The sequence below is a fragment of the Fusarium graminearum genome, chromosome 3, assembly GCF_000240135.3.
Source record: "Fusarium graminearum PH-1 chromosome 3, whole genome shotgun sequence".
NCBI classification, from domain to species: Eukaryota; Fungi; Ascomycota; class Sordariomycetes; order Hypocreales; family Nectriaceae; genus Fusarium; species Fusarium graminearum.
This window is the reverse complement of record NC_026476.1, coordinates 7,199,475-7,222,697: the sequence shown is the minus strand read 5'-3', so window position 1 is coordinate 7,222,697 and position 23,223 is coordinate 7,199,475. Positions and strand designations below refer to the sequence as shown.

Here is a 23,223-nt window from a genome sequence, read left to right as displayed (position 1 = left end):
CACCAAGTCAACTGTTTCTGCAACAAGGGGTTAATTATTTCGATGTTGGGATCTAGGAAGCAAACTTTTGTTAAGTCGCTATCTAGGTAACGAAAGTCTAAAAAGAGTAAAAAGTAAAAAAGAGCAAAAAAAGAAAAGAATAAAAAAAGTTAAAACGAAAAAGAAAAGCGAAGAAGCATTGAGCATGCCTTAGGATCTACTATATACATATACATTGGAAGCTGGGGTGGGACGATGCTTGCATGTATTATGAGCCGCACCGAGAACACTGAAATGGAGCGCAAGATACCCTTTAGACTAGAACACAGGAGGGAAGAAATCCTTCGCGAGAAAGAATGTCTTGTACATTGCTTAAAAAGAGTTTGGGTGCGTTGATTACTGCATTTTTGGTTCTAGTTCGCGATAATACAAAATTTCTTTCACTGTAAACCCATTGCTCAGCATATCAGCTTCTGGTGCCATCATCTACTGCAGTGTATTTCCGTGACGTGTCGGATTTTCTGCGTGAATATTTTAGGTGGGAACATCGTGGGTTTAGTTGGTACTCGGAAGTCGTAATAACTCAACGCGTAGAATATGCGACTAACTCTAGTAGACTACGTTAGTCTTGTACTAGATCGCGATAAATCATCTTTGACGAGCAAGGTGTTGCACCCTGTGGCTGACAAGACCCACCTGGTTTTTATCATGGTCAGTTCAAAATCCTTTATATTCGAGCTGGACTCGCCCAAAGAAAATAATTCACTGTCTCACCTAAAGTCCTTAAACCCATTTGATTAGTCTTTGAATCAGTCTGAATCAATATGCTTCCATTGGACGATTGCGAAAAGAAGTTGGGTCAGACGCCGCCACACAACGCCGAAGCCCAAACCCAAGTCGACCTCTTAAGTCCGCATGGGGGAGATAATCCGACGTCCCAGTTACAAGAGGTTACAAGCTGGCAGACGAGTATACTGAGTAAGTCATGATCTTCCTCGCTATGCACAGTGCCATCTAACTGTCAAGTTGTTCTCTCTGCTCACTTTGTCGTGATGAACACATCCGGCTTCACCAACTCCTTTGGTGCACTGCAAAGCCACTTTATCCAAGAATTCGACGAGCCCGCATCTACAGTCTCGTGGATTGGCTCGATGCAAATCTTCTTTTACTTCTTTTTGGGAATAGTTTCAGGTCGCTTGACAGATATAGGCTACTTCCGCACCACCTTTCTAGCAGGATCTCTGGCCATGGTCGTTGGCATATTTGCCTCTTCGTTTGGGTCAAAACTATGGGTCATGTTCCTCACACTTGGCGTTGGCGTTGGGATAGGCAACGGTCTCATGTCTTGTCCAATGCTAGCAGTCGTTTCTCAGTATTTTACTGAGCGACGTGGCTTGGCTATTGGTGTAGCGATGTGCGGCTCTTGTACCGGCGGTCTCGTCTATTCTGGCATCATGCGCCAATTAATACCTCAGTTAGGTTTTGCTTGGACAATGAGAGTCATCGCCTTGATCCAGTTTGTCACATTGGCCTTTGCCAATATTTGCCTGCGACCGAGATCTCAAAGCCGCAATAGCCCCGACTGGATTGATTGGTCGGCATTTCGAGACTCTCGATTCAATAATTATGCTCTTGCCATATTTATGGTAAGTGACACATTTCAAAAGTGAGATGAAACTTACTAACTCGCCGTGTCAGTCACTCCTGGGATTATACATCTCCATCTTCTACGTGGTCGACTTCTCTCGATCATGCATCACGCCGCCATTTTCTTATCAAGATTCATTGAATCTTCTTCTGGTGTTCAACGCCGCCAACTTGGTTGGGCGTCTGGGTTCAGGTATCCTTGCTGATAAAGTTGGCGCATTGGTCATTTTTGTGCCCGTGATGGCTTCAATGACTGTTATTCTGTTCGCATGGATTGCAGTCGGGACATCTCTGGCTATGTACGTCTGGACTGTCTTCAGTGGGATTCTGTCTGGAGGTGTGCAGAGTCTCTTCCCGGCCGGACTGAGCTATCTCACCACAAGCACAAAGAAACCTGGGATGCGAATGGGTATGGTCTTTGGACTGGGTAGCGTTGCAAGTCTCATTGGTGCTCCGATAGGAGGAGCTTTGATCGGTGCTATGAATGGGAGATATCTGGGTGCGCAAACATTTGCGGGCGTGACCATGGCGATGGCTGCGATTTTTCTTGAAGTTGCCAGAAGAGCGGATGTTGCTCGAGGTAAAAGCATAGAGAATTAAATTAGCTTTAGGCTGTGGGAAGACAAAAATGGTTGAGTTTATTTGACTTGAATCCTCGCTTGCTAGACCTGATTAAGCTTGGTGTAACTCAACGAGCCAAGACATTATTGGCTGTATGTCTTCGCAAAGGGTTCAATATGACAAGGAAACAGTGGGTCAATAGAGTGAACCTTTACCTTCTCAATCTGACTTCATCACAACATTCCCAGCAGGACCGGAATCTTCTAATGACTCATTCGCCGCGATGAGTTCTGAGCATTATACAAATCTGGACCATGTCTTTTATCGGCCTGAGGACACAACGACTGTTAATCCATCAGATTTATGGAACCCAAATTCAATCAATGAGAGCTTCGATCCTCAGCAACTAAATACAACCCCGGCTCCAGGTGAAGGCGATCAGAACCATGCTACAGATACCTATCACTCCAATCCAGCTTCCGAGTCATATAACGATACTCCTACCGCTGACTCAAAGCCCGCTACACCAATTCCCCAAAGACCTGGGAAACGTCTTTCTCTGATCTCCGTCCGTATCCTCAACAAGTGGCTATCAGCTCATATGCATCATCCCTACCCCACCGTCGCAGAAGTCGAGTCTCTCACTAGACAAACAGGTCTCAGCAAACAACAAGTCTTGAACTGGTTTGCTAACGCCCGTCGAAGAAAGAAATTCGAACGGCCAGACACATTAGACTACTGCTCTGGATCATCAGAAGCAAGCCCGAGAGACATTCCACTGCCAAGACCACCGACGCCTACAATTCAACAAACTCCATTTGAGAGATGGAGAAGCTCACCGCCAGAGGATGAACCGTCAGGCTTGGATGCTATTGCTAGGGCCGTTACTGGCGTGCCGCATCCCCAGCAGGGAGGCAGCTGGGTAAAGCACAGCGATGCACCGTCTGTGACTGGAAGCTGGGCCACAAGTGCCGAGACATCTGACTCTAGTCGGAGCTCACACGCCTCTTCCCACGGACATAGATCCGATGGCTCTATGAGGTCAATTCGAAAGGTTAACAAAAAACGAAGACGGGCGCGGCCACATGGCAGAGGATATGGTACCGTACAGCTCTCACAAGAATGTCATCGTTTCCAATGCACATTTTGCACAGAATCCTTCAAAATGAAGCACACCTGGACACGTCACGAGAAAACACAACACCTGTCGCTTGAGCAATGGGAATGCACACCTGCCGGTCCCACAATCCTCAACGAAAGGTCCGAAACAGTCTGCGTCTACTGCGGTGCTGCGAACCCCGAGGCCACTCATTTCGAGACTCATAATCACGATCTCTGCCATAAGAGAGATAAAAGCGAACGGACATTTTACAGAAAAGACCATTTGAGACAGCACCTTCGACTTGTACACGGATCAGAATTTAGAAAGTGGCCAATGGAAGATTGGAAAGTTAAACATGAAGATATCCTTTCACGATGTGGCTTTTGTGATATTAGGATGACGACTTGGTCTGAGAGAGCAAGACACTTGGCCGAGCATTTTAAAGAGGGCATGACGATGGCTGACTGGAAGGGAAATTGGGGGTTTGATGCTGTCACGCTTGACATGGTTGAGAATTCGATGCCTCCGTGTATGTGCTGCGTGTCCTTCAGACTACTTACGCTAACATTATCACAGACCTTATCGACTATGAGCGCAATTCTCCTTTGCCTTTCACGACCTCTCAAGGGGCACCGTACAGCTCTACCAGTGCATTTGAACTTTTGCAGTTAGAGCTTGACTATTTTTACTCTAATTACGTCGACACGAACCACATTATACCGAGCGACGAAACTCTCCACACTGAAGCGTGTTCCATCATCTTCGGCGCCGAAATGTCCTCCTCAACCCCACAAGCAGCATCCTCCTGGCTGCGCGACCTAATAATGGGCACAGAACACATTACTGCCAAAGCGCGCATGACGCCACTCAAAAGCGCGGCGAGATCACGATTCACCGAACTAAGAATACACAGCAAAAAAGATATCTTTGAGAACTGCAACCTCGAGAATTCGCTGAGACAGTATGTTGATATGTTGAAGTTATTGAATCTTGAGATTGGCGATGATGAGTTGCAGAGAGAGGCATGTTCGATTGTCAGTCATATGACCGATGCTTCGCCTATGTTTACAAATCTTCTTATTGTTTTGATCAACGGTTCGACGCAGTGGTTAGTGCCATTCAGGTTACGCACTGGATTGCCCATTCTTGAGACTGAGATCAATCTACGATTAGATGGCAGAGAGACAGAAATTCGGGACGCCACTTCGCTAGATCTGAATATCCTACAACATATCCTAGCCGAAGATACGGGTCACAATACCCTTGGTCATGCAGCGCTCGCGTTAAACCCTGCCTCTTCCAATCAAAAGGTGGTTTCGCTCAACGATGGAAACATGTACAGGGGCCTCACGCGAGATCTGACCCGATATGTCGCACGTACGATATCACCCTTGAACCCAACAAGCCATGTTCCGACAGACGAAGAGCTGCAATACCAAGCGCGATGGATTATGTATGACAGGTGTGTGAATATCGGTCGTCCTTGTCGTACCCTCACTGATATGTTAATGGTAGCCATGATGTCTGGAACCAAACACCGGCTGATAACATGGCTTGGCTTGAGGAGTTTAAGAAGGAGTCTGGGCTTTTTGGATGACACTAATCATCGGGATTAGATTGCCAAGACACCGTGTTATATCCGCTATACGCTCAGGGCCAGCCAAGAAATCCAGACCAGCAATAAGCTGATATCTTATGCCCAATCTCGCTTCGACATTCCATCTAAACTCGGCCATCCCATCCACAACTCCATCTGATAGCCCTCAATGGAACATCTGGCCCCGGCAAGCACCCGGGATCACTGCCCTCCTCGTAAAAATCTCCATGTCATTTAATCCCTCACGAGAAACAATCCGACCTCCTAACCGAAAACCTGCATCGCTTGGAACCGAGCGTCTGGTAGCCCCTCACGGACCCAATAAAGGAACCAAGTCGGCCGATCCATCAATACTCTTACGGCATAATAAGTCTTAATTCGCAGCTTAAATCCCACTCGGCTGCAACGCTTTACCGTCTCGCGTCTAAGGGTCCACTGCTATTCTGCTTCAGGAAGTGCGCCGTCCTGGGCCCGGCAGTCTTTGCACAATGCTAGGCTATTTTAAGCTAGAGCGGAAAACCTTTTCCTATGGATCTGATAATCTTATCTGAGTTGGGGGTGATTGATAAACTTGGCATGTCCTGATTGATAACTTTGGAATTGGTTCTTGCATCCACACGTGTAATCACGACAGTTTTCAAGATGGGTGCTAAAGTCGGATTCGCTGCCAGCGCGCGTCGTAAGTAGGAACTTGAATAAGAGGCAGACCAGGACTAATTAATGCAGAGTTCTTTCTCGGTGGGGAGGCTACATCCAAGGAGGAGAGGAAACTTGTCAGGAAATTAGGTGCGCAAATCGAACAACCTGATTGATTCAAGGCACTAACTTCATCGCAGATTTCTTCATTCTTGTCCGTAACCTGTATGAGAGGGATCCATTCATATGCTGACACTCTTAGACATACTGTTGTTTCAGTTACTTTTTCAACTTCCTTGGTAAGTCGCCCTTGACTCACAACATATGACTTGATGATTAATCAGCTACATAGATCGCTCCGCCTTTGCAAATGCTTATGTATGTTATCACGATGCCCGTCGATGTCTTTTTACTGACGGATCAGGTTGCTGGTCTTCGCGAGTCGCTCAACATGAGTGGCCACGATTACAACAACGTTCTTTCTCTCACGACTGCTGGGTATGGATCTTCCCTCGAACTATTGAGTTGACTCTAACTCATCTTAGAATGGCCATCGGTCAACTGCCCAACGGTATCATCATCCAACGAGTCAAGCCTCGCATATGGCTACCTTCGATGGTCGTTTTCTGGGCCGCAATGACAGTAAGATAATTGCTTGCACATCTAATATCTCAAATTAATTTATAACAGATGCTGAGTGCTGCTGTCACCAAAGTCACCCAACTCCTTGTCATCCGGTTCTTCCTCGGTCTCGCCGAAGCGAGCACATACTCTGGTGCCATGTACATCATCGGAGCATGGTACAAGCCTGAAGAAATCCAGAAGCGAACTGCCCTTTTTGGCGTATCTGGACAGATCGGTACCATGTTTGCTGGTGTTATGATGACGGCTATCCACAAGGGTATGAGAGGAATGGCTGGACTGCAAGGTTGGCAATGGGTTTTCATCATCGGTAAGCAAGAGAGTAATAGATCTCAAAGTAATGAGCTAATATGACTAGATGGCATTATCACACTCCCCATTGCTGTCTTTGGCTTCCTTTATTTCCCTGATACGCCTGAGAATACCAATGCCAGTTATTTGTCTGAGTCGGAACGAAAGCTTGCCCTTTCCAGAGTGCCTAGAATCGCCGAGGGAGGCCATAACATTATGCCCATGTCACTTCTCAAGAGAGTTTTCTTGACCCCCATGTTGTAAGTTGCTTCGAGTTCGTCATCACCCATAGAGCAGCACTAATATAGGTACCAGCTGGATTCTTTTCTTCTGGTCTCCCGTCTGCGCCAGCACCGAAGGATTCCCTTTCCAGAACAGCTTCCTCCTCTGGCTCAAGTACTACAACGACAAGTTCTCTCAGACCCAGATCAACACGTACCCTCTCGGTGTCCAAGCTGTTGGTATCTTGGCAAACATGGTTGCCGCATGGTACATGGACGCTACCGGGCAGCGTGTCCCAATGGCCATCGCCTGTGTCATCCTACAGATCGTCGTAGGATCCATGCTTCTAGTCAAGAACCTGTCTATGGGTGCAACCATGTTTGCCTTTTACCTTGCTGGTTCTGCCTACATGGTGAACCCGCTCATTTTCGGCTGGGCAAACATTATTCTGCAGCGAACAGGTGATGACGCCCTGCGAAGTATCACACTCTACTGCATGAATATTGGTTCCATGTCGATGTGGACCTTCTGGGGTATTATTTTTTATAGTGCTGCAGATGCTCCGTACTGGAAGAAGGGCTCTATTGCTCTTCTCGGTGGCTGCGGTGTGATGTTTTGCTACATGTGGCTCGTTGTTTACGTAAGTCTCCATTCGCGCCGCGTGAGATATCAATTACTAACATTTTATAGGTTGATAGAAAGACAATGAAGAAGCATGGGGATGGAATGGGCGATAACACGGAAGAGCCTCTAGAGGTTGCCGAGGATGAGAAGAAGCCCGACACCCCAGTGGTGACGGAGAAGCAGACCAGCACATAGTGTGCAGAAGTGAAGACAATCGAGGGTTCATGCAATGCTAGTACATTGAAGACAGTCCAGAAGGATACAAAAACAGCTTGAAAATTTAGGGAAGATCAAGTTAGGCTGATAATAATGAGCATTTTAATTATTATATCGATCCATCTACAGGCCAAAGGTTACCCTACGGTGGTTTTACCGCCATGATGGGTCAATGGTGCAATGTCTATGTGACATCTGATGTAAATAAATATTATATATTGTAAATGAGACATGTCTCCGTGGCTGTGATAAGTTGTCCAACAAGGTCGTCGGTGCTGGAAGTGTAGACAAATGCCTATGGGTGCATGTCTCTCGCATTGCTCCTGTCTTCTAGGACAATTGGAATTCGTTCAATCAAGGCACAATGCTTCACGAATAAAAAGTCCGTCATTTGACCCCCAAACCCCCATCAAGAGTCGGTAGGTACAAAACGTATCGCAAGAATGACATCTTCTTTGTCAACAAACGTGCCACCAACCGTGCCAATCAACGCATATGGAATGCAAATGTTCGTCATGGTCATAATATAGTGGACACCTTGACAACTAGGTGTCTCGTCGCAATAGTCGAGGCATTCGGAAAATGGAATGACCTTGTAGTCAGCTACTGCTATTGTTCCGGTTATGTCGCGGTCGCAGTAGACCTGGAAAGTACCGCCGTTGGCCCCAGTCTGTGGACTCTGGATATTACAGGCTGGCTTTACTTTCGGAACGGAGACAGTTGTTGCGATAGAAGCGATTGTTTGGGTTTGAACCGTTGTGGTGAGGTCAGTTGTGGCCGTGGCTATCTCGGAAATAGCGAGAGCGGTTGTCGTGACACTGGGATGGCATGGCCCAGTGCTAACCCCAAGAACGAAAAGGCTGAGATAGCCTGAGATGATGTTGAGTTGAACCATGGTAACGAGTGACTAAGGTGTGTATAATGACGATAAACCCGAAGAAGTGACAAGAAACGCGATACTGGAGAAACAAATGTTGTCTCGGCCCAAGTATTTAATCCTGTCAGCCTTTAATCTTAAATTCTATTACGCTATGCCAAGAACTCAAAGGCTTGCAATACATTAAAAGACTATTGACTGTCGCGCCAAGCTAGACAGTCCAGAACAGCACTATCGATTCCCTGATGAAACCCAGCAGGGGTCATTTCATGAATTGACCAAGCTCAGTGGGGAGTTTTCTAATTATTGTAAACGGTTCTTTCAGCTGATAGGTAACTAAACGCGGCTTCCAAACGTTTGTGGCTTGTTTCAGTGCTGTCAAATATTAACCTGGTCTAATACTGTAACAAAACGTTTGGCATTGAACGATTTCCCATAAGGTCTAAATGATACCCGGTAAGATCCCACCGATACCCTTGGTAAAGCGCTAAGCGAAAGTCTTATTAATAGCTCAGTGAGAATATCAAGGTCGGATATATTTGATGGCTTATACAACGTTGAAAGAAAAAAAGAGGTTGCCTTGTATCGAGAGTCATAGAAAGTAGGGCATAAACGCAACCTTAATCTCGCACAATACAAAAAGGTCGGATATATATTTTGTAACCATTTTAACTTCCCACCTCGATTAAAACATGTATATAACTAGATTTATGCAACTGAACATAATATGCTATCATGCGACGTTAAGTTCAAAACCAATGAGGGTTCCCCACAGATGCTGACAGCGAGCAAAGCATAAGCACAGCCCCTGCACCGCCTCTTTGTGGACATATCAAAACCTCAACATCATCTTGCACCACAATTCACTTTTCATTCCATCAATTACTTCGCTTTCAAGCGATGGCACACAGACAAGAGACCAACTATGTGTTTCCCAAAACGTCTGAGTGCAAACCATCCGACCTTGATGGATTCCAATGGTGGGCTCTTCTTGCACCGAAAAAGACAGACCGAACGGCCAAGCCATACTTTCGTGTTCAATCCTCTCGTATGAAGCCATCCTACTTCTGTACTGAATATCGAAGCTTCGATGCCTTCAAACTATTTTGCAACTCGTTGGACGGAATAAAGATCCAGTCGTCATCATCAACTATGCCGCACAAACTGCGAGGCCAAAGTCGATTAGAGAGGCTTCCACCTGAGATTCTAGGATTGATCTTCGAGGTTTCAGAGCCCGATGGATTCATCGCTTTGAGTTTATGCTCACAGTCACTCTGGGCACTTGCTATCAATTGGCGACAGAATGGGTACCTGAGATGGAGAAATGCCTTCTCTTTAGCGGGAACTCCAGTTATTTATGCAAGCTCATATCTCAAAACCCTTCCGCAATACCTCTACGATATGTACCCAAAGTTTGTTACAGAAGAGACGGAAGAGGAAGTGGCTGCCCCTAGACTGTATGGTCAAGGACGTACGGTTACTCGATCGACTGCTTGGTTCAACGACATCGTGCTACAATCTCACCTGGCGCCCGTCCCTTACAACGGCCTCTACGTTCAGTCTTTCGAACAGATAATTAGCAAGGCTAATATCCCTTTCCGCCTTCAAAAAATATGAGATCATCGCCTCCCATAATGACGATCGAAAAGGGAAGCAAGTGGCTTCTACGCAACTTGACCAACAATGATTATATACGGATGGAGAGCGTTATGACAACTGAGGGCGAAGTGACGGTATCTCATGTTGGTAACAGTTGGCTCACACTAGACATGCTCCTGTTCTGGTTGATCTGCTGGCGGGGAGATGGCAGACAAAACACATGGTCATGGGAACAACTTGAAGGGTATGTTGGCATGACTGAAGAGGGAATAGACGACACGCTGCACGATCCAACATACGGACCATTGGACGACAAGTTCTGGCCTATTTGGGCCGGCAACTGGGCAGGCCATAGCTTGGAAGTTGTTACAGATCGAGAACTTGACAGTTCATGGGTTGATCGAACCAAGTCAATTGAAACGCTAGCTCCCAAGATGCTTCTTACCATGTACGGCCTTGCTTTGGCAGAAGGGTCGCCACAAGCACGACATCATTGGGAATCGGTTTTTGAACAACGAGGAGATGTCATTGATGAAGAGCACGAATGTTATGTTTCAGATGGAGTGACGATCGAGGCTAAGACTCACAAAAAGATTGTCATAGGATCGCTTAGGGTACACGCAGATTGTTTGTGCGGTTGCGAGTTGTGAGGATAGGTCAGAAGCCGAATGCCTATGTCTTATTTCATCTCCGATCAAAGATCCCCAACCGACTTTAAGAAACGGGCTGGATATCAGAAGAGTAAAAGAGGCAGATGAGACACTGTGAGGTTGGATGTCTCGAATTCTTGATTTCTGACGAATGGAAGTTGAGCTACAATTAAGTTCAGCTACCCGCTCACACACTAACGCCACGAAGATACTAGTACAGCCAGCCTCTCTAACCTCTGTTTGTAAAGTTAGGATATTATCGTCGATCGATAATACCGATTGGCCAATAGAAGCTATGGCGTCCCCATTTCGTAATCCCAGGTGCCATGTTGGCCAGGTTTGACGCTCTGTTTTGAGACATTCTACGTGCTTTAGGTGTGCGGTATGTCGATCCGATTCAGCCAAGTTCAAAGCGTTGCAAACAAGATTGACCTGTCTAAATTCTTACACCGCCGATCTGGTGCTATTAGATAAAGAGTAGTAGACTTGGAATAAACTTTCCACCCATCAGAATATCTTGGTATCGCCGCATCCCGCTTTGACCTTTGACGTCACATCTTATCTTCTCCTCTCTTACCCACATCTACCTATCCTTCAGTGATCACTTTTTCTCATTATCCTCCTCAACAAGTTACTTTAATCAACCATGTCTGGATTCAGGGTGCGCAAAGACGTTCGCAGGCTCTCCGACCATGAACGCGATAAGGTTGTTCGCGCCTTTAAGCACATTATGGAGCTGCCTCCCGATGATAACAACTCATATTTCACTATCGCTGGCTATCATGGTCTACCAGAACCTCAATATTGTTATCACGGTGTTGTCCTCTTTCCAACCTGGCATCGCGCCTACCTCTGTCGACTAGAAGACGCTCTGCGGACTGCGCCTGGTTGTGAAGACCTGGCTCTTCCATACTGGGACGAGGCTTCCAACGAGACCAAAGAAGAGGGTATTCCCCGTATCTTCACTGATAAAGAGTACACATTCCAGGATGGCTCTTCGATACCCAACCCTCTCCGCTCCTACAAGCTTCCAAAAGGCATTGTGGATGTAGAAGATAAGAAAACTAGCAAAGACACCAAGCCAGAAGGATATCAAACAGTCCGATACCCATACTCTGGTCTGGTCAGTGACAAATTTGCGGACAGAACCAGACTTCACAACTCGGCATTGGATGACAAGGAAACAGACGAGGTGGCCAAGATACTCAATCAGAATGTTATTCGCTGGCTGTATCTCCAGAAATTCCAGAACCACGAAGAGAAATGGATTTCGTCTGGCGAAAAAGACAATTACGTCAACTGTCTTGAAGCTCCCAACTACACGGTATTCTCCAATACCACGTCGGCGGAGAGGTACAACGAGGAGAATAGAGGCAAGCCGACAGTTTCTCCAGTTGTCCCCATCGAGCAACCACACAACGCTGTTCACCTTGCTGTAGGGGGATTTGATGTTCCAGGCGACAAAAACCACAATGTTTATGAGTTTGCGAACGGTGATATGGGGGAGAATGATACGGCGGCCTTTGACCCCCTCTTTTTCTTCCATCACTGTTTCATTGACTACATATTCTGGAGGTGGCAAGACCGCCACAACAAGAAAGAAAGTCTGGAAATAATGAAGGGCTACCCCGGGACTCAGCTCATCAAGCGTGGTAAAGCAACTGCGAATTTTACCATGGACTTCCCGCTTGCGCCGTTCGAGATCAACGATCAAGTCACTGGCAAGAAGCGTAACATGACATCAAATGTACGTGCATCAGTATTTCATGTGAGCCATAGCTAACTCATCTAGGATGTTGTCGATATCTCCAAGTTAGGGTACACTTATACTGAGCCGGGCCTACATCTGAACCTTATGGTCGCGGCCCAAAGGTTTGTAGATGCACCCAAGTTAAAGATCAGTGGGATCAATCGCGCTAAGATCCCTGGTTCTTTTATGGTATCCGTCTGGGCCAAGACTAGCGAGGGGATGCCTGATCGTCTTCTCCATACCAAGGCAGTCCTCAGTCGTTGGGATGTTGAAAAATGCGGGAACTGCCAAAGCCACTTGGAGGTGAAGTCTATTGTTCATCTCACTGGCTTCGATCACGAGGAGGCTATTGATACAATGTTTTATGCAAAAATACATACGAGGGAGAAGCCCGAAGGAGAAAGATATATCGCGGGGAGGGAGATTCCAATCACGTTAAATGCTTGCAGAGCTGTGGGAATAATTAGATAGCGTCTGTTGATGATCCTGGCCGGTTTCACAGCCACATTGGGGAGTCACCGGCCACCTAAAAAGCCTTGCACAGCCCCGAATCACAAGGGTTATCTCGATGGGAAGCGGGGTTGGGTTGTCTTACTGGAACATGTTCAAAGCACCTCGATCCTACTGCGATGCTGTGACGTGATCTATCCACTGTGACAAGGCATCAGCTTAACATCTGACATTTAAATTGAATAAAAATAATTTAGAACGAATAATCCCCTCCTACCGTCTTAACCTCTGTCATCTCTCTCAATATCAAAGCATCCTCAACCATGTCTCCAACCACCAATTTCAATACGATCCCCGTTGAGCTGTTGACGAGGATCTTCTCTTGCTTACGCGATGATTCCAAGTATGGAAAAGAAGGGATCGAAAACAGTCGCTTGGTATCGCGACGATTCAGAGACATAGCCTCGAAATTTCTCATCACCGAGATCTCTGTCTGTCTCAATTCTGGGTCCTTCGCACGTTTCGAGTCTATCTGCACCCATCCCGTATTCAGCAAAGGTGTACAGAGAGTCAATATCTTGTTATCATACTACGAAGCCGAATTGGCCCGCGATAAACAGCTATACATGATGGAAGCGCGATCAAGGCTTTTACGACACTGGGAAACCATGGAACGATCGAGACTATACAAGAGAAAGTACAATGTGACAGACGAGCTATTTCGATGGTTAGGAAACATTGCTTGGGATGGCAATTCTGACGTCCAGCAACTGGCCAGAGGCGAAGACATCCAGACGACACCGACTCCAATCCAGAGTTTGTTCCTCAAGGCCTACGATATTTACAAAGAAAGATTTGAGGACCAGGATAGTCTGAGAAAGGACAATGCACATATCGGTCGCCTGGTAAATGGCTTGGCTTCTCTCCCAGGCCTCACAACACTCAACTTGGACGATACTCACGGAACAAAAATGATCATGAGAGAATCAACACAAACCAGGCTCGGAGATAATCAAATGCACCCCGAGGACTTTTCGGACACTGGGTACGATCGAACCACATTGCAACATTTTGACAGCGCCATTCGCCAGTCTGGCTGGTGCGGCTCTTTCCATACCGGCGGAAACCGTCGCCACGATGGCACAGTTGATCTCTCGACATCTCCCCCTCTCGAGATGCTTGGAGAGTTATGCTCCCAGCTTGGCGAGAAGGGGGTCAGGCCCAAGTCAATCAGAATCGCAGTGAAGCCACCTCCTGATATGCGACCATTGGCAATGTCATTAGCACAACAAGAAAACATGAAGCGGTTGGTCTCTCAAGCTTCAAGTCTGATCTTCCAGTTTGACTTCTTTTCTCGCCCTTACAGTCTTCAAGAGAACCCCAGCGATGAAATGTTGGCTCTGTGCTCCATCGCAAAGCCATTCTTCAGCGCGCCAAAACTTGAGTTTTTGAATATATACTTTATGGAATATCCGAGAAGCAACACACCGCCAACAGTCTCTTTGAGCGATATTTTGCCGTTGGATATGTCCTGGCCACGACTGAATACTCTATGGCTGCTGTATCAACCTATGACTATGGATGAGCTGAGAGATGTGGTCAGCAAGAATTGTCAGGCAGTTCGTGAATTTACGTTAAAGTCTCCTTGGTTTTTGCAAGGTAGCGTTCATGATGCATTGCGCACTATACGTGGGTTTGAGAACCTGCAAACTGTGGATATGACATTCCCCAAGGGGTCCGACTTTCGAGGCACTGGTGCTTTGGACTTTAAGTGGCCGCTGGACGAGATCAAACGTTATCTTCTCAAAGAGACTGATGATTTCCCACTTCCGGACGAGTTAGATTATTCTAGGTAGATTTACTGAGCACTAGAACCCTCACACTACTGGTGTACAATGTCAAATAAACCTTTCTTGTATCCAAGTCTAGAAGAGGGCAATAGTAGAGAGATAACTCATGTGAGAACAGTCATCCGAATCCTGCCTATTTATTCACATGCGCTGGCTATGGCAAGAGCACTGTTCACCCGGTTATTCTGCTCTGTAGCCATGTTCCAAGGTGGCTCATTGCAAAATCTAAGCTTGACGCCTTTCCGAAATACCAAGCAATGAGTACTACCACCAAAATGAAACATACCAATACCCTGACCTTTGACGACAGCATCGCCTATCGACACCGTAAACTCGCAAGCCGAAACCTCGGCCATACCAATAAACACAATAGCCATCAGACCTATCGTTGGGTTCTTCGCCTGGATCCAGATTATAGCGCGCGTGGCTACAGCACTGAGGTAGGCCTGCGAGTTATTAGGCGCGGCGGGGTCTGCAGCTCTCCAGTTTCCAGCCAAGCCTTCGAAGTAATTCTCGCTGTAGTATGTACCAGGAACTTGCTCAATGCCGACAACACTGCCACTGACGGGAGCGTGCCAGCGGTGGTAGCTCTTGGAGCTCAGGAATGCCTGGTAGACTGTGCCGCCGACGAATCGGGATGCCAATGGGTTGTTGTTCATCATCCTGTCGAGGGAGTAGGGCTGGGACTTGAGCCAGAATGTGTCTTGTAGCTTGACATTCTCGGCCACTTGTAACGGAGCTGACTCGCAGGCATTGGCTATGACCAGTGTTGGGTCAGGGCAGGTCAATGTTGGAGTAGCATCATCGGGACATTCGACGGGACGGATGCCATCCCGGAACTTTCTTGTGAAGAAATCATCCCAACTTGCGTAGCCATAGTAAGGCGCGGTTGGATCACACACAAAGATCTCATCAAATGTTGAACCCTTCTTGCCACAGTTCGCTGCCTCCTCAATCTTCATCAGTGCTTCTTCAGATAGCCATCCCTTCAAGCTATCCCTTGACGCAGGCGAACTTAAAAATGAACCCCATGTATTGAGCACATTTTTGAAAGACGCATTGATCTCAGGTGTTAGCCAAAACTCGTGACCGGCCATGGTACCCATAGGCCAGTCCATTATAGCATTGATAGGAAGTCCGAGCATCTCATTAGCTGTTTCGGGTGTCTCCTTCACATAGAACGGTGGTGAAGATTTTATCATGACGTTGACGACGTTTAGAAACTCTTCAAAGCTTCGAATAGCCGGTTCGCCGGTTGGATCGTAGTTTTTGGAGGATTGGGTAAACATTGGATCAGCCAGGGCTTTCCATGTTGGATTGCTGTTGATGAGCTGCTGAAAGACAACAAGGCTTGGATCAAGAGGTAGGTTTCTCTGATACGCTTCATTGACCTTTCCAGCTACCCATCGTTGAATTTTGGGTCTTTGATAAGGAGACCATTTGCCCATGGGTCTATGGCCCGTGGTGTGTCGTGATGTTGCCGGGATTCTCATGGTGAAGCGTATAGTGAAATTAGGATGGAAGGAGTGAATTACTGTAGTCCGACGTATTGGAAAAACAGAAACAAGCGTGTATGAAACAAGTAATGTTTGTCGCCGTGGCTTCAATATATCTCCCTGAATGAAGGGATGAGTAGAAATTCGTCATGGCAAGCCTCATACTTCAGAAAGTCGCCGAGGGAGTACAAAATGACGATACAATGAGACATGCAGTTTTTCAGCCGGCCACTTCTTGCGGATCGCCATAGATGATCTGCCGGGAATGAGTACAGTGGCCATTTCATTGGCCACAAGTGCTACTAAAGCATGTGTAGTACAGCTAATCCGAGACACCGTGCGCACGGGAAGTCAATAGTCTGGAAGGGATGTTGTGATGTGTTCACAACTTGATTGTCGTGGAGCCAGTTATCCGAAGTAGTGTCCAGGCATGCTGTTCAATGTGCGGAGATGGTGGCTTTTGCGTAACACGCTACCTGTATGTTGACTTTTTCGTATGAACTGTCACACAGGGATTTCCATGACAAATCGTGCAACTTGAACTATTTATAGCGGAAGCCAGAGTAATTCCGGATTCAAGAACATCGAATTGTACCGTTTGACAACATTTATCACCATGGGCAGATGCGACGAGCGTTTCACAGACTTTGACCACACTTGGCTGCAAATGTATATCTGTCCATTGCATACAATTTATTGCCTATTAACCCCAGTATTATACTACTTCTCTAATAGAAGCTCCTCCTCTGTTCCGCCAAAGCCCCCAACTTCAACGCTAAAAGCTTACTCGCAGACCCTTCCCTCATAGTCCCCTGCCCTTGTCCTGACACTGACTCCTCACTTCTTCCCCTCGAAGCATTCACTCCCGCAATCCCATTCATGCTCATGTTTCTCGACATTCGCAAACTCGAAACACTCAAGCTTCTCCTCTCTGCTACTGACGATGCCAAACTCATGCTCTGTCTCGACGAAGAAGCAACACTCTGTGTACGTGATCGCTTGTTCAATCCTTCCATCTTCAAAAGTGATTCTCCTCCCGATGAATGCGGCATTGAACTGGTAGCGCTCGATGCTCCGAGACTTACAGATGTTCGTCGAGAGGATGGTGATGAAGTGCGCGATGATACACTCGGAGTAGATGCGTAGCCTGACATCATCATCATTCGCGCACTAAGCATTTGGTTCGGATCAAACGCCAGAGCTGATTGGAGGTTCTGCAATTGATATGCGTTCGGCATGTTACTCAAACGACGGATTGCAGTCTTGTTCTTCTGGATAAAAGAGGACATGCTCGATACTGCGCCCACGTTGAGTCGCTCTGCTGTTGAATCCACAGTCGTCGTGTTGCTCAAATTGTTACCGCGTTCCTGATGCACCGCATTAACGCTAGTTGGTTCAGGTTCTGGTTGTTCTTCCTCCACCGCCATGCTGATACGATGGTTGATCTGTTCAACTACCTCATCAAAGTGTGTCTTTTGGGACGCGTTGTAGAAATCGCTCTGTTCCAGCATCGTCTCGGTACTGACTTCCCTCGTAAGCACGAAGAATGTTCCGTCGCGAATACATTTCTTGACGAATGCCCAGCGAGTACGAGCAGGGTTGTGTTCAAGCTCGGGCTGGTACACCGAAAGACGTGCAAGCTGAGCGTAGAACATGGCCAATCGGTGAGCCATCTTCTCAAGTGTCCGTAGCAAGAATGTAGTAAGCGCAGCCAAAGGCGTCGCATCAGGATCGGAACGATCTAGCATGGACGCGATGTTGTCAAAGGCATCCATGCCGTTGCAAGCTTCCTGTCTCAGATCCTCGAGGAGTTCAATGTCGAGTTGGACGCATTTGGCTGTGTAGCTAAACACGCCTCGCTCCTGGAAACGGAGTTGAGCTGTCGGGTCGCAGATGAAATCGCCAAGAGAGCTGATTTCCTTAGTGATGAGAGCTGCATCTGAGCTTGTCTTTGCACGAGCAATGACTCCAAGGATATCGGGAAGCTTGTAGGCAGCTCCAGGCCCACCAGCACTTGCAAAGACAAATGAGAGTCGCAGGACGAGCTCCTCCAGCTTGGGGCCAAACAATGCAGCGAATCCACCCTGCAAGAGACGACTCTGATAGCCGTAGAAAGTACGGATGGCGATGATGTTGGGAAGGTCTTCGCGCTGCCAGATGTTGGTAATACCATTGGGGTCATCCTTTGAAGGTGCATCGAGAGTGTCCCCCATGATATCGTTCATCTCGAATTGATGAGCGACAAGAGTCTCAACAGTAGTTCGTAGATACGCTGACCAAAGATCATGCAGTGTCGAAACATCCTTGTCGCGATAGTCTGGCTTGGGCGACAAGTGACCAATGAAGTAACGCGTAAGAAGACTGGATACCTCGGGGTTGTTGGTGTGTGCGAGGTTGTCGAAGGACTTAGTGCAATCCACTCCAGCGTTAGACTTGATGATGAGTGTTCCACCGGGATGCATTGGACAAAAGTCCGTAACGTCGTACACGCTTCCGTGCACAGCAATCCACATACGGCCTCCCTTGCGATGACCAGTGTGCAACGCCAGACTGGATTGGGAGATGGTGGGGAGGTTGACGGGTAGTGCTCGTGGAGACATGAACACGTCCAACATGAATCGGCGCTCGGCAAAAGCCTTGTTGATGATCTTGTCGACTGTCTCCATAGTGGCAGTGCGATATGTGTAGATCGCCTTGCGAATACCACTCATGACAGAGTCAAAGACGGAGACAGAACCGCAGACATACATGTATCCACCCAAGCCACCTTGCTTCTTCGACATGACCATGTCGCAAACAGTACTTCCCTGCTCAATGATCAAAGTGTCGATGTATCGAGGAGGGATCTCCTTGTCCACCAGATCGCGTAGTACATCGTCGTACACCAACCCATTCGAGTCTCGGGAGAGAGCAAGGTGAACTTCCATGAAGCCAATGTTGACGAGCTTGCGCAGCTCCGTTTCGTAGGAGAACTTATCACGAGACTGAACTCCGAGATAGAGAAGGTTGCGGCCGCCAGACAGTCCAGATGTCGCAAGTCGGTGTTGCCAGAAACTGCGGAATGGAGCAATTCCACTGCCGCCGGCGAAGTATGCGCAGGGAGCCATGTCGTCGATCGGAAGCTGGAATGACACAGGTCGTGAGACGCCGACTAGTACATCGTCGGCCAGGATCGCACTGTCAACGCCTGCTGAAGGATCAGGGTTGAAGAAACCACTCGACACACCAGCTCGAACAACACTCTCCCCTTGATCGAACATGGAGCAAAGATCATACTCGGAGCGAGAGATTGTGAGGTCGACTGTACTCGGCAGAAGCTCATTGCTGTAGCTCGAGATGGAGTATGTTCTTGGGACCTCCAAAGTGACAAGTTCAGTGAGCCAGTCCAGGTCGTCAAGGCTGAATGCCTTGTCCCAGATGTGACTCGGCGTGTCAACGATGGCTCTCTGTAGGAGATCACCAAGTGAGCCACGGACAGGCCACTCGTCTGTAGCGAGGACTTGCAAGACGGTGCTTGAAGAAGCGTGGAGGAGTTCGTGGACCTTGACGGCGAGATCCTTGGTGATGGGCGCTAGATGGCCCCGGCGGAGGACATCAAGGACGTTGAGACGGTTGGGGGTGCGAGTAACGGAAGAAAGATGCTGAGCGAAGCGAGACCATGTACCAGTGGTGTAAACAGAGGCTCGGAGGTGATGGTCGAGACCTAAAGCTGCAACCATCTTTGCAACCTCCTCCCAGGAATTGAGCGGCATGACTGCCATTCTATCACCAGGTGAAAAGGTGATGCCTGTATCGCGAATGTCGATGGTAACCATTGCAGTCCCTCTCTTGGCATCCTTGTCGACAGAGCTCACACCAGCTACCCGGCCCATGTACCTGCATTCCTCAAAGGTGCCCCTCATAGAATGCGGCTCCAAGTCAAGCTTGCCTCGAAAAGGTTCTAAACGCTCTTTCATCGCATCGGAGAATTGTCGGTGGGTCTCTTCCCATGGTCTGTTGGCGTCTGAAGCTCCAGAAAGTCCGTTGGTTGCGGTACGGCCTGTCTTTGCAGCAACTTCAAGAATGCCAAAAACCTTGTATCTGTGTACGCCCATGAAGCCACGTTCGCCGGTGTATGCTTCCACGATGCCTTCGAGGACACCTTTGAGACGTGGGTCGTTGGATTGCTGGACGAATTCAGGGATGGAGTAGTGGTATTGAATGGCGGCGATGAAGGCACGGTGGTTGGATGGGAGCCAAGCGCGGAGGTGGAGGGCTTCGGCACCGAGGAAGGAGTTGTGTCTATCATGTGTCAGCATCAGATATTATATATAGAGAGGGGTAGAATACTCACGTCTTGCGACCGAGGAATGCATCCATCATGAGATAGGGTGGAAACTGCAAACCTGAAGCAGCGGGACAACGCTTCGAAAGAGGCGCGGAGAAAAGGCCCCATCGAACCCACTTGTCGGCAGACACATAATTGTCGCCAGCGTTGGGGTTTGGTGAGATGCTGTGGAAGGCATTGGGCATTCGTTCGAGGATTTCCTTGAGACGAATCATCTCGTGCAAGAGACCTTCGACGTTGCCAGTCATGACATGCTCTTGACAAGCGGCGATGGCATCGGGGCCGTGCTGGAATGAAGCTGCGGTTCTTGGTTAGCTACGAATAAATGATAAGAAGACCAGTACACTTACCCGATGTATCAGCGCAACCTTTGAGAAAGGCAACTTCTGCGCGCTCACCAAACATTGGCCATCGAAGATCCGTATTGTCGAAGCGTGCCAGGTACGGATATGTCGATTTTGTGTCACGGATCTTCAGATTGTAGGATGCTTGATCAGGGAATGATAGATGAGGCAGGGTACGACCCATGCGTCGCGAGATCTGGTAGTAAGGAAGTGCAATGCACATGGGGATACCTTGGAGTTCCTCGCACAACTCGTCACCCATCTCACAAGTAGGTCTCGTTGATGTACCAGAAGTGACAGCGACACCATCCTTACCATCATGCTTGTCCTCAAACCGGTAAATAGAGCACAGCATACCGAGCGCAACAACGGCTCCCCAAAGCGCATCGTCGGGAATGTTGTCGTCTGTGCCTTCAACAAGAGGCAGTTTCGCGACAGCTTCTCTAACACGACCTCGTGCGCAACATCCTGGCATACGCTCACATAGGTCAGACCAGATACGTCCGGGGGATCTGGCGAGAGCAGCGATTGGCTCTTCGTAGTCGGGTGGACAAAAGCCATGTTCAACGCTCAGGTATCCATCGCGCCAACCTGTGAGGGGTCCAATTTCTTCAGCGCGACGAAGAACTTGACGACCTGGTGCACCGAGGGCTGTGGCGAGGATGGATTGATCGCTTGCGTTTAGGGCGTCTAGTTCGGGTTGAGTTTTGGCGCGGTCCAGAGTCTCGCGGGATGGGAAGGATTTGTAGAGGAGTTCGTTGATGGACTTTCGTTCTCTGGGCTGTGTTAGTGCTGAAAATCAATGGCGGAGTTGGTAGAAGGGACCTTGTTCGAAGCCAGTCGTCGGGATCAACGCCTCGAGGAATCTTGGTGTTTAGTTAGCAATGGTTTAGAGTTGGAGAGGGTGGAGAGAAGACATACATCAAAGGCGGCATGGAGGTCACCAGGTTGGCTCGCACCTGAAAATGCACATCCTCGTCTCTGGCTTTGACTTCTCTGACTTTGACTTCGACTGTGACTGCCTCGCGAAGATCTAGACGCAGGACATGAAGCCCCAATGGAGCCAGAAACGGGACATGAAGCGCGCGACATATTATTAGTTAATGAATCGATCGAAACTTAATAAAACAAGATAAAACAAAAAAGATTTAAGTTTAACGGGAAGCCTCCAGGGCAATAAGAAGGGAAATAATGCGCAAAGAAACAAAATCACGCCACCAGGGCGATAACGAAAGAGTGAGTTGAGGATGAAAGGGAAACGAAAGAGAGGGAGAAAAAACATCCGAGAGTCTGGAGACATTAATTATTATGGCAGATTTTCAGAAAAAAGATGAACTCGTTTCAGTTGAGTTGCAGATGGAAACATGCCAAGATGGGGGTTACGAGATTATGTTACATCGTCCAGGAGGAATTAAGCATAATATGTGGAGGTTGAGACGATGGTGTGTCCGGATCTGGGAGAAGCCGTCTTGTGACGACAAAGGATTGGTTAATCGGCGATACGAAACTATCGATAAGGATAAGGATAAGAGGAGATGAAAGTGGGAATAAGACTTGGCTGGGAGCTGGACGACAGGGGTTGCCTTGGCTGAAGGGTTGGGGGGCCTCATATGGACATGGGTTGATATACCCTACAGTTGTGATGACGAGTCTTTACCATCGAGGAAGACAGCTATGATCATGAAATGAAAGACTCTCAACATGATATCCATTGCTGGAATATTCATCAAAGAGTGCCAAGTTGGGTAGTCACTCTCAAACTCATTGTCGTTGACGATAATGGCTGAAACAGGAGTAATAGCAACAATCAATGTCACACAATATCTCATAAGCAATGGCATTCACCAATCATGATCTTTGTGATGATATTAAAAAATCCATTAATAAAACCTAACAATTAAGATCATCATTTATAGGAACCCAAGTCATAATACTGTCATCATCTGTCTCGTGTCTTGATACATTTGTTTCCTCAGTTCTCTCTCTCCGCTCAATTTGATTGTCACGTGAGTCTTATGAAAGTGGGAACAAGACTTGGCTAGAAGCTGGACGACCAAGGTTAAGTTGTTTTGGCTAAAGGAGTGATAGGCATTGTATCGGTATAATTGTTGATATATCCTACAGCAATGATGACGAGTATCAAGCAACGAAGGAGTAATTCCTATCATGATCATGATAGGAATAAGAGACTACATAATGTCAATCACAAGAATACCAAGCTCTCAGTGAATTTGCCCACCTTCTACTACCCTGATCCCTGTATACTTCGCGTGCTCCAGTTTAGAATGGTTCATCTTATCTTCTCAACAAGGACAGGCCATGAATGAGGAACAACAGTAAAATAAGCCTTCCAACTCCACTCC

The 23,223-nt window shown here is 47.6% G+C and overlaps 9 protein-coding genes across 9 annotated transcripts; 6 read left to right on the top strand and 3 right to left on the bottom strand.

The window, feature by feature from the left end:
* Window positions 1-803: 803 nt before the first annotated feature.
* Window positions 804-4,886, top strand: FGSG_11416 (uncharacterized protein; the record flags this gene model as incomplete). The annotated part of the gene is made up of 6 exons (XM_011327508.1): window positions 804-957; window positions 1,165-1,625; window positions 1,907-1,925; window positions 2,547-3,665; window positions 3,866-4,751; window positions 4,805-4,886. 6 exons carry the CDS (start codon window positions 804-806, stop codon window positions 4,884-4,886), a joined length of 2,721 nt encoding a protein of 906 aa, XP_011325810.1.
* A 642-nt stretch (window positions 4,887-5,528) lies between these two features.
* On the top strand, window positions 5,529-7,496 carry FGSG_11417 (uncharacterized protein; the record flags this gene model as incomplete). Its single annotated transcript, XM_011327507.1, has 10 exons — window positions 5,529-5,565; window positions 5,613-5,672; window positions 5,723-5,747; window positions 5,785-5,821; window positions 5,947-6,020; window positions 6,068-6,164; window positions 6,213-6,474; window positions 6,523-6,715; window positions 6,771-7,317; window positions 7,368-7,496. 10 exons carry the CDS (start codon window positions 5,529-5,531, stop codon window positions 7,494-7,496), a joined length of 1,461 nt encoding a protein of 486 aa, XP_011325809.1.
* A 430-nt stretch (window positions 7,497-7,926) lies between these two features.
* Window positions 7,927-8,412, bottom strand: FGSG_11418 (uncharacterized protein; the record flags this gene model as incomplete). The annotated part of the gene is made up of 1 exon (XM_011327506.1): window positions 7,927-8,412. The coding sequence occupies one exon, from the start codon at window positions 8,410-8,412 to the stop codon at window positions 7,927-7,929; it is 486 nt and encodes a 161-aa protein (XP_011325808.1).
* An 882-nt stretch (window positions 8,413-9,294) lies between these two features.
* Window positions 9,295-9,936, top strand: FGSG_13961 (uncharacterized protein; the record flags this gene model as incomplete). The annotated part of the gene is made up of 1 exon (XM_011327505.1): window positions 9,295-9,936. A coding segment is annotated over one exon (642 nt), but the record flags the coding sequence as incomplete, so codon positions are not given.
* A 92-nt stretch (window positions 9,937-10,028) lies between these two features.
* Window positions 10,029-10,643, top strand: FGSG_11419 (uncharacterized protein; the record flags this gene model as incomplete). The annotated part of the gene is made up of 1 exon (XM_011327504.1): window positions 10,029-10,643. The coding sequence occupies one exon, from the start codon at window positions 10,029-10,031 to the stop codon at window positions 10,641-10,643; it is 615 nt and encodes a 204-aa protein (XP_011325806.1).
* Window positions 10,644-11,289: 646 nt separating this feature from the next.
* On the top strand, window positions 11,290-12,864 carry FGSG_11420 (uncharacterized protein; the record flags this gene model as incomplete). Its single annotated transcript, XM_011327503.1, has 2 exons — window positions 11,290-12,390; window positions 12,436-12,864. 2 exons carry the CDS (start codon window positions 11,290-11,292, stop codon window positions 12,862-12,864), a joined length of 1,530 nt encoding a protein of 509 aa, XP_011325805.1.
* A 302-nt stretch (window positions 12,865-13,166) lies between these two features.
* Window positions 13,167-14,699, top strand: FGSG_11421 (uncharacterized protein; the record flags this gene model as incomplete). Its single annotated transcript, XM_011327502.1, has 1 exon — window positions 13,167-14,699. One exon carries the CDS (start codon window positions 13,167-13,169, stop codon window positions 14,697-14,699), a length of 1,533 nt encoding a protein of 510 aa, XP_011325804.1.
* A 131-nt stretch (window positions 14,700-14,830) lies between these two features.
* Window positions 14,831-16,186, bottom strand: FGSG_11422 (uncharacterized protein; the record flags this gene model as incomplete). Its single annotated transcript, XM_011327501.1, has 2 exons — window positions 14,831-14,883; window positions 14,980-16,186. The coding sequence occupies 2 exons, from the start codon at window positions 16,184-16,186 to the stop codon at window positions 14,831-14,833; spliced, it is 1,260 nt and encodes a 419-aa protein (XP_011325803.1).
* Window positions 16,187-17,026: 840 nt separating this feature from the next.
* On the bottom strand, window positions 17,027-21,795 carry FGSG_11423 (uncharacterized protein; the record flags this gene model as incomplete). Its single annotated transcript, XM_011327500.1, has 5 exons — window positions 17,027-17,245; window positions 17,275-20,470; window positions 20,523-20,814; window positions 20,867-21,636; window positions 21,782-21,795. 5 exons carry the CDS (start codon window positions 21,793-21,795, stop codon window positions 17,027-17,029), a joined length of 4,491 nt encoding a protein of 1,496 aa, XP_011325802.1.
* Between the last annotated feature and the right edge of the window lie 1,428 nt (window positions 21,796-23,223).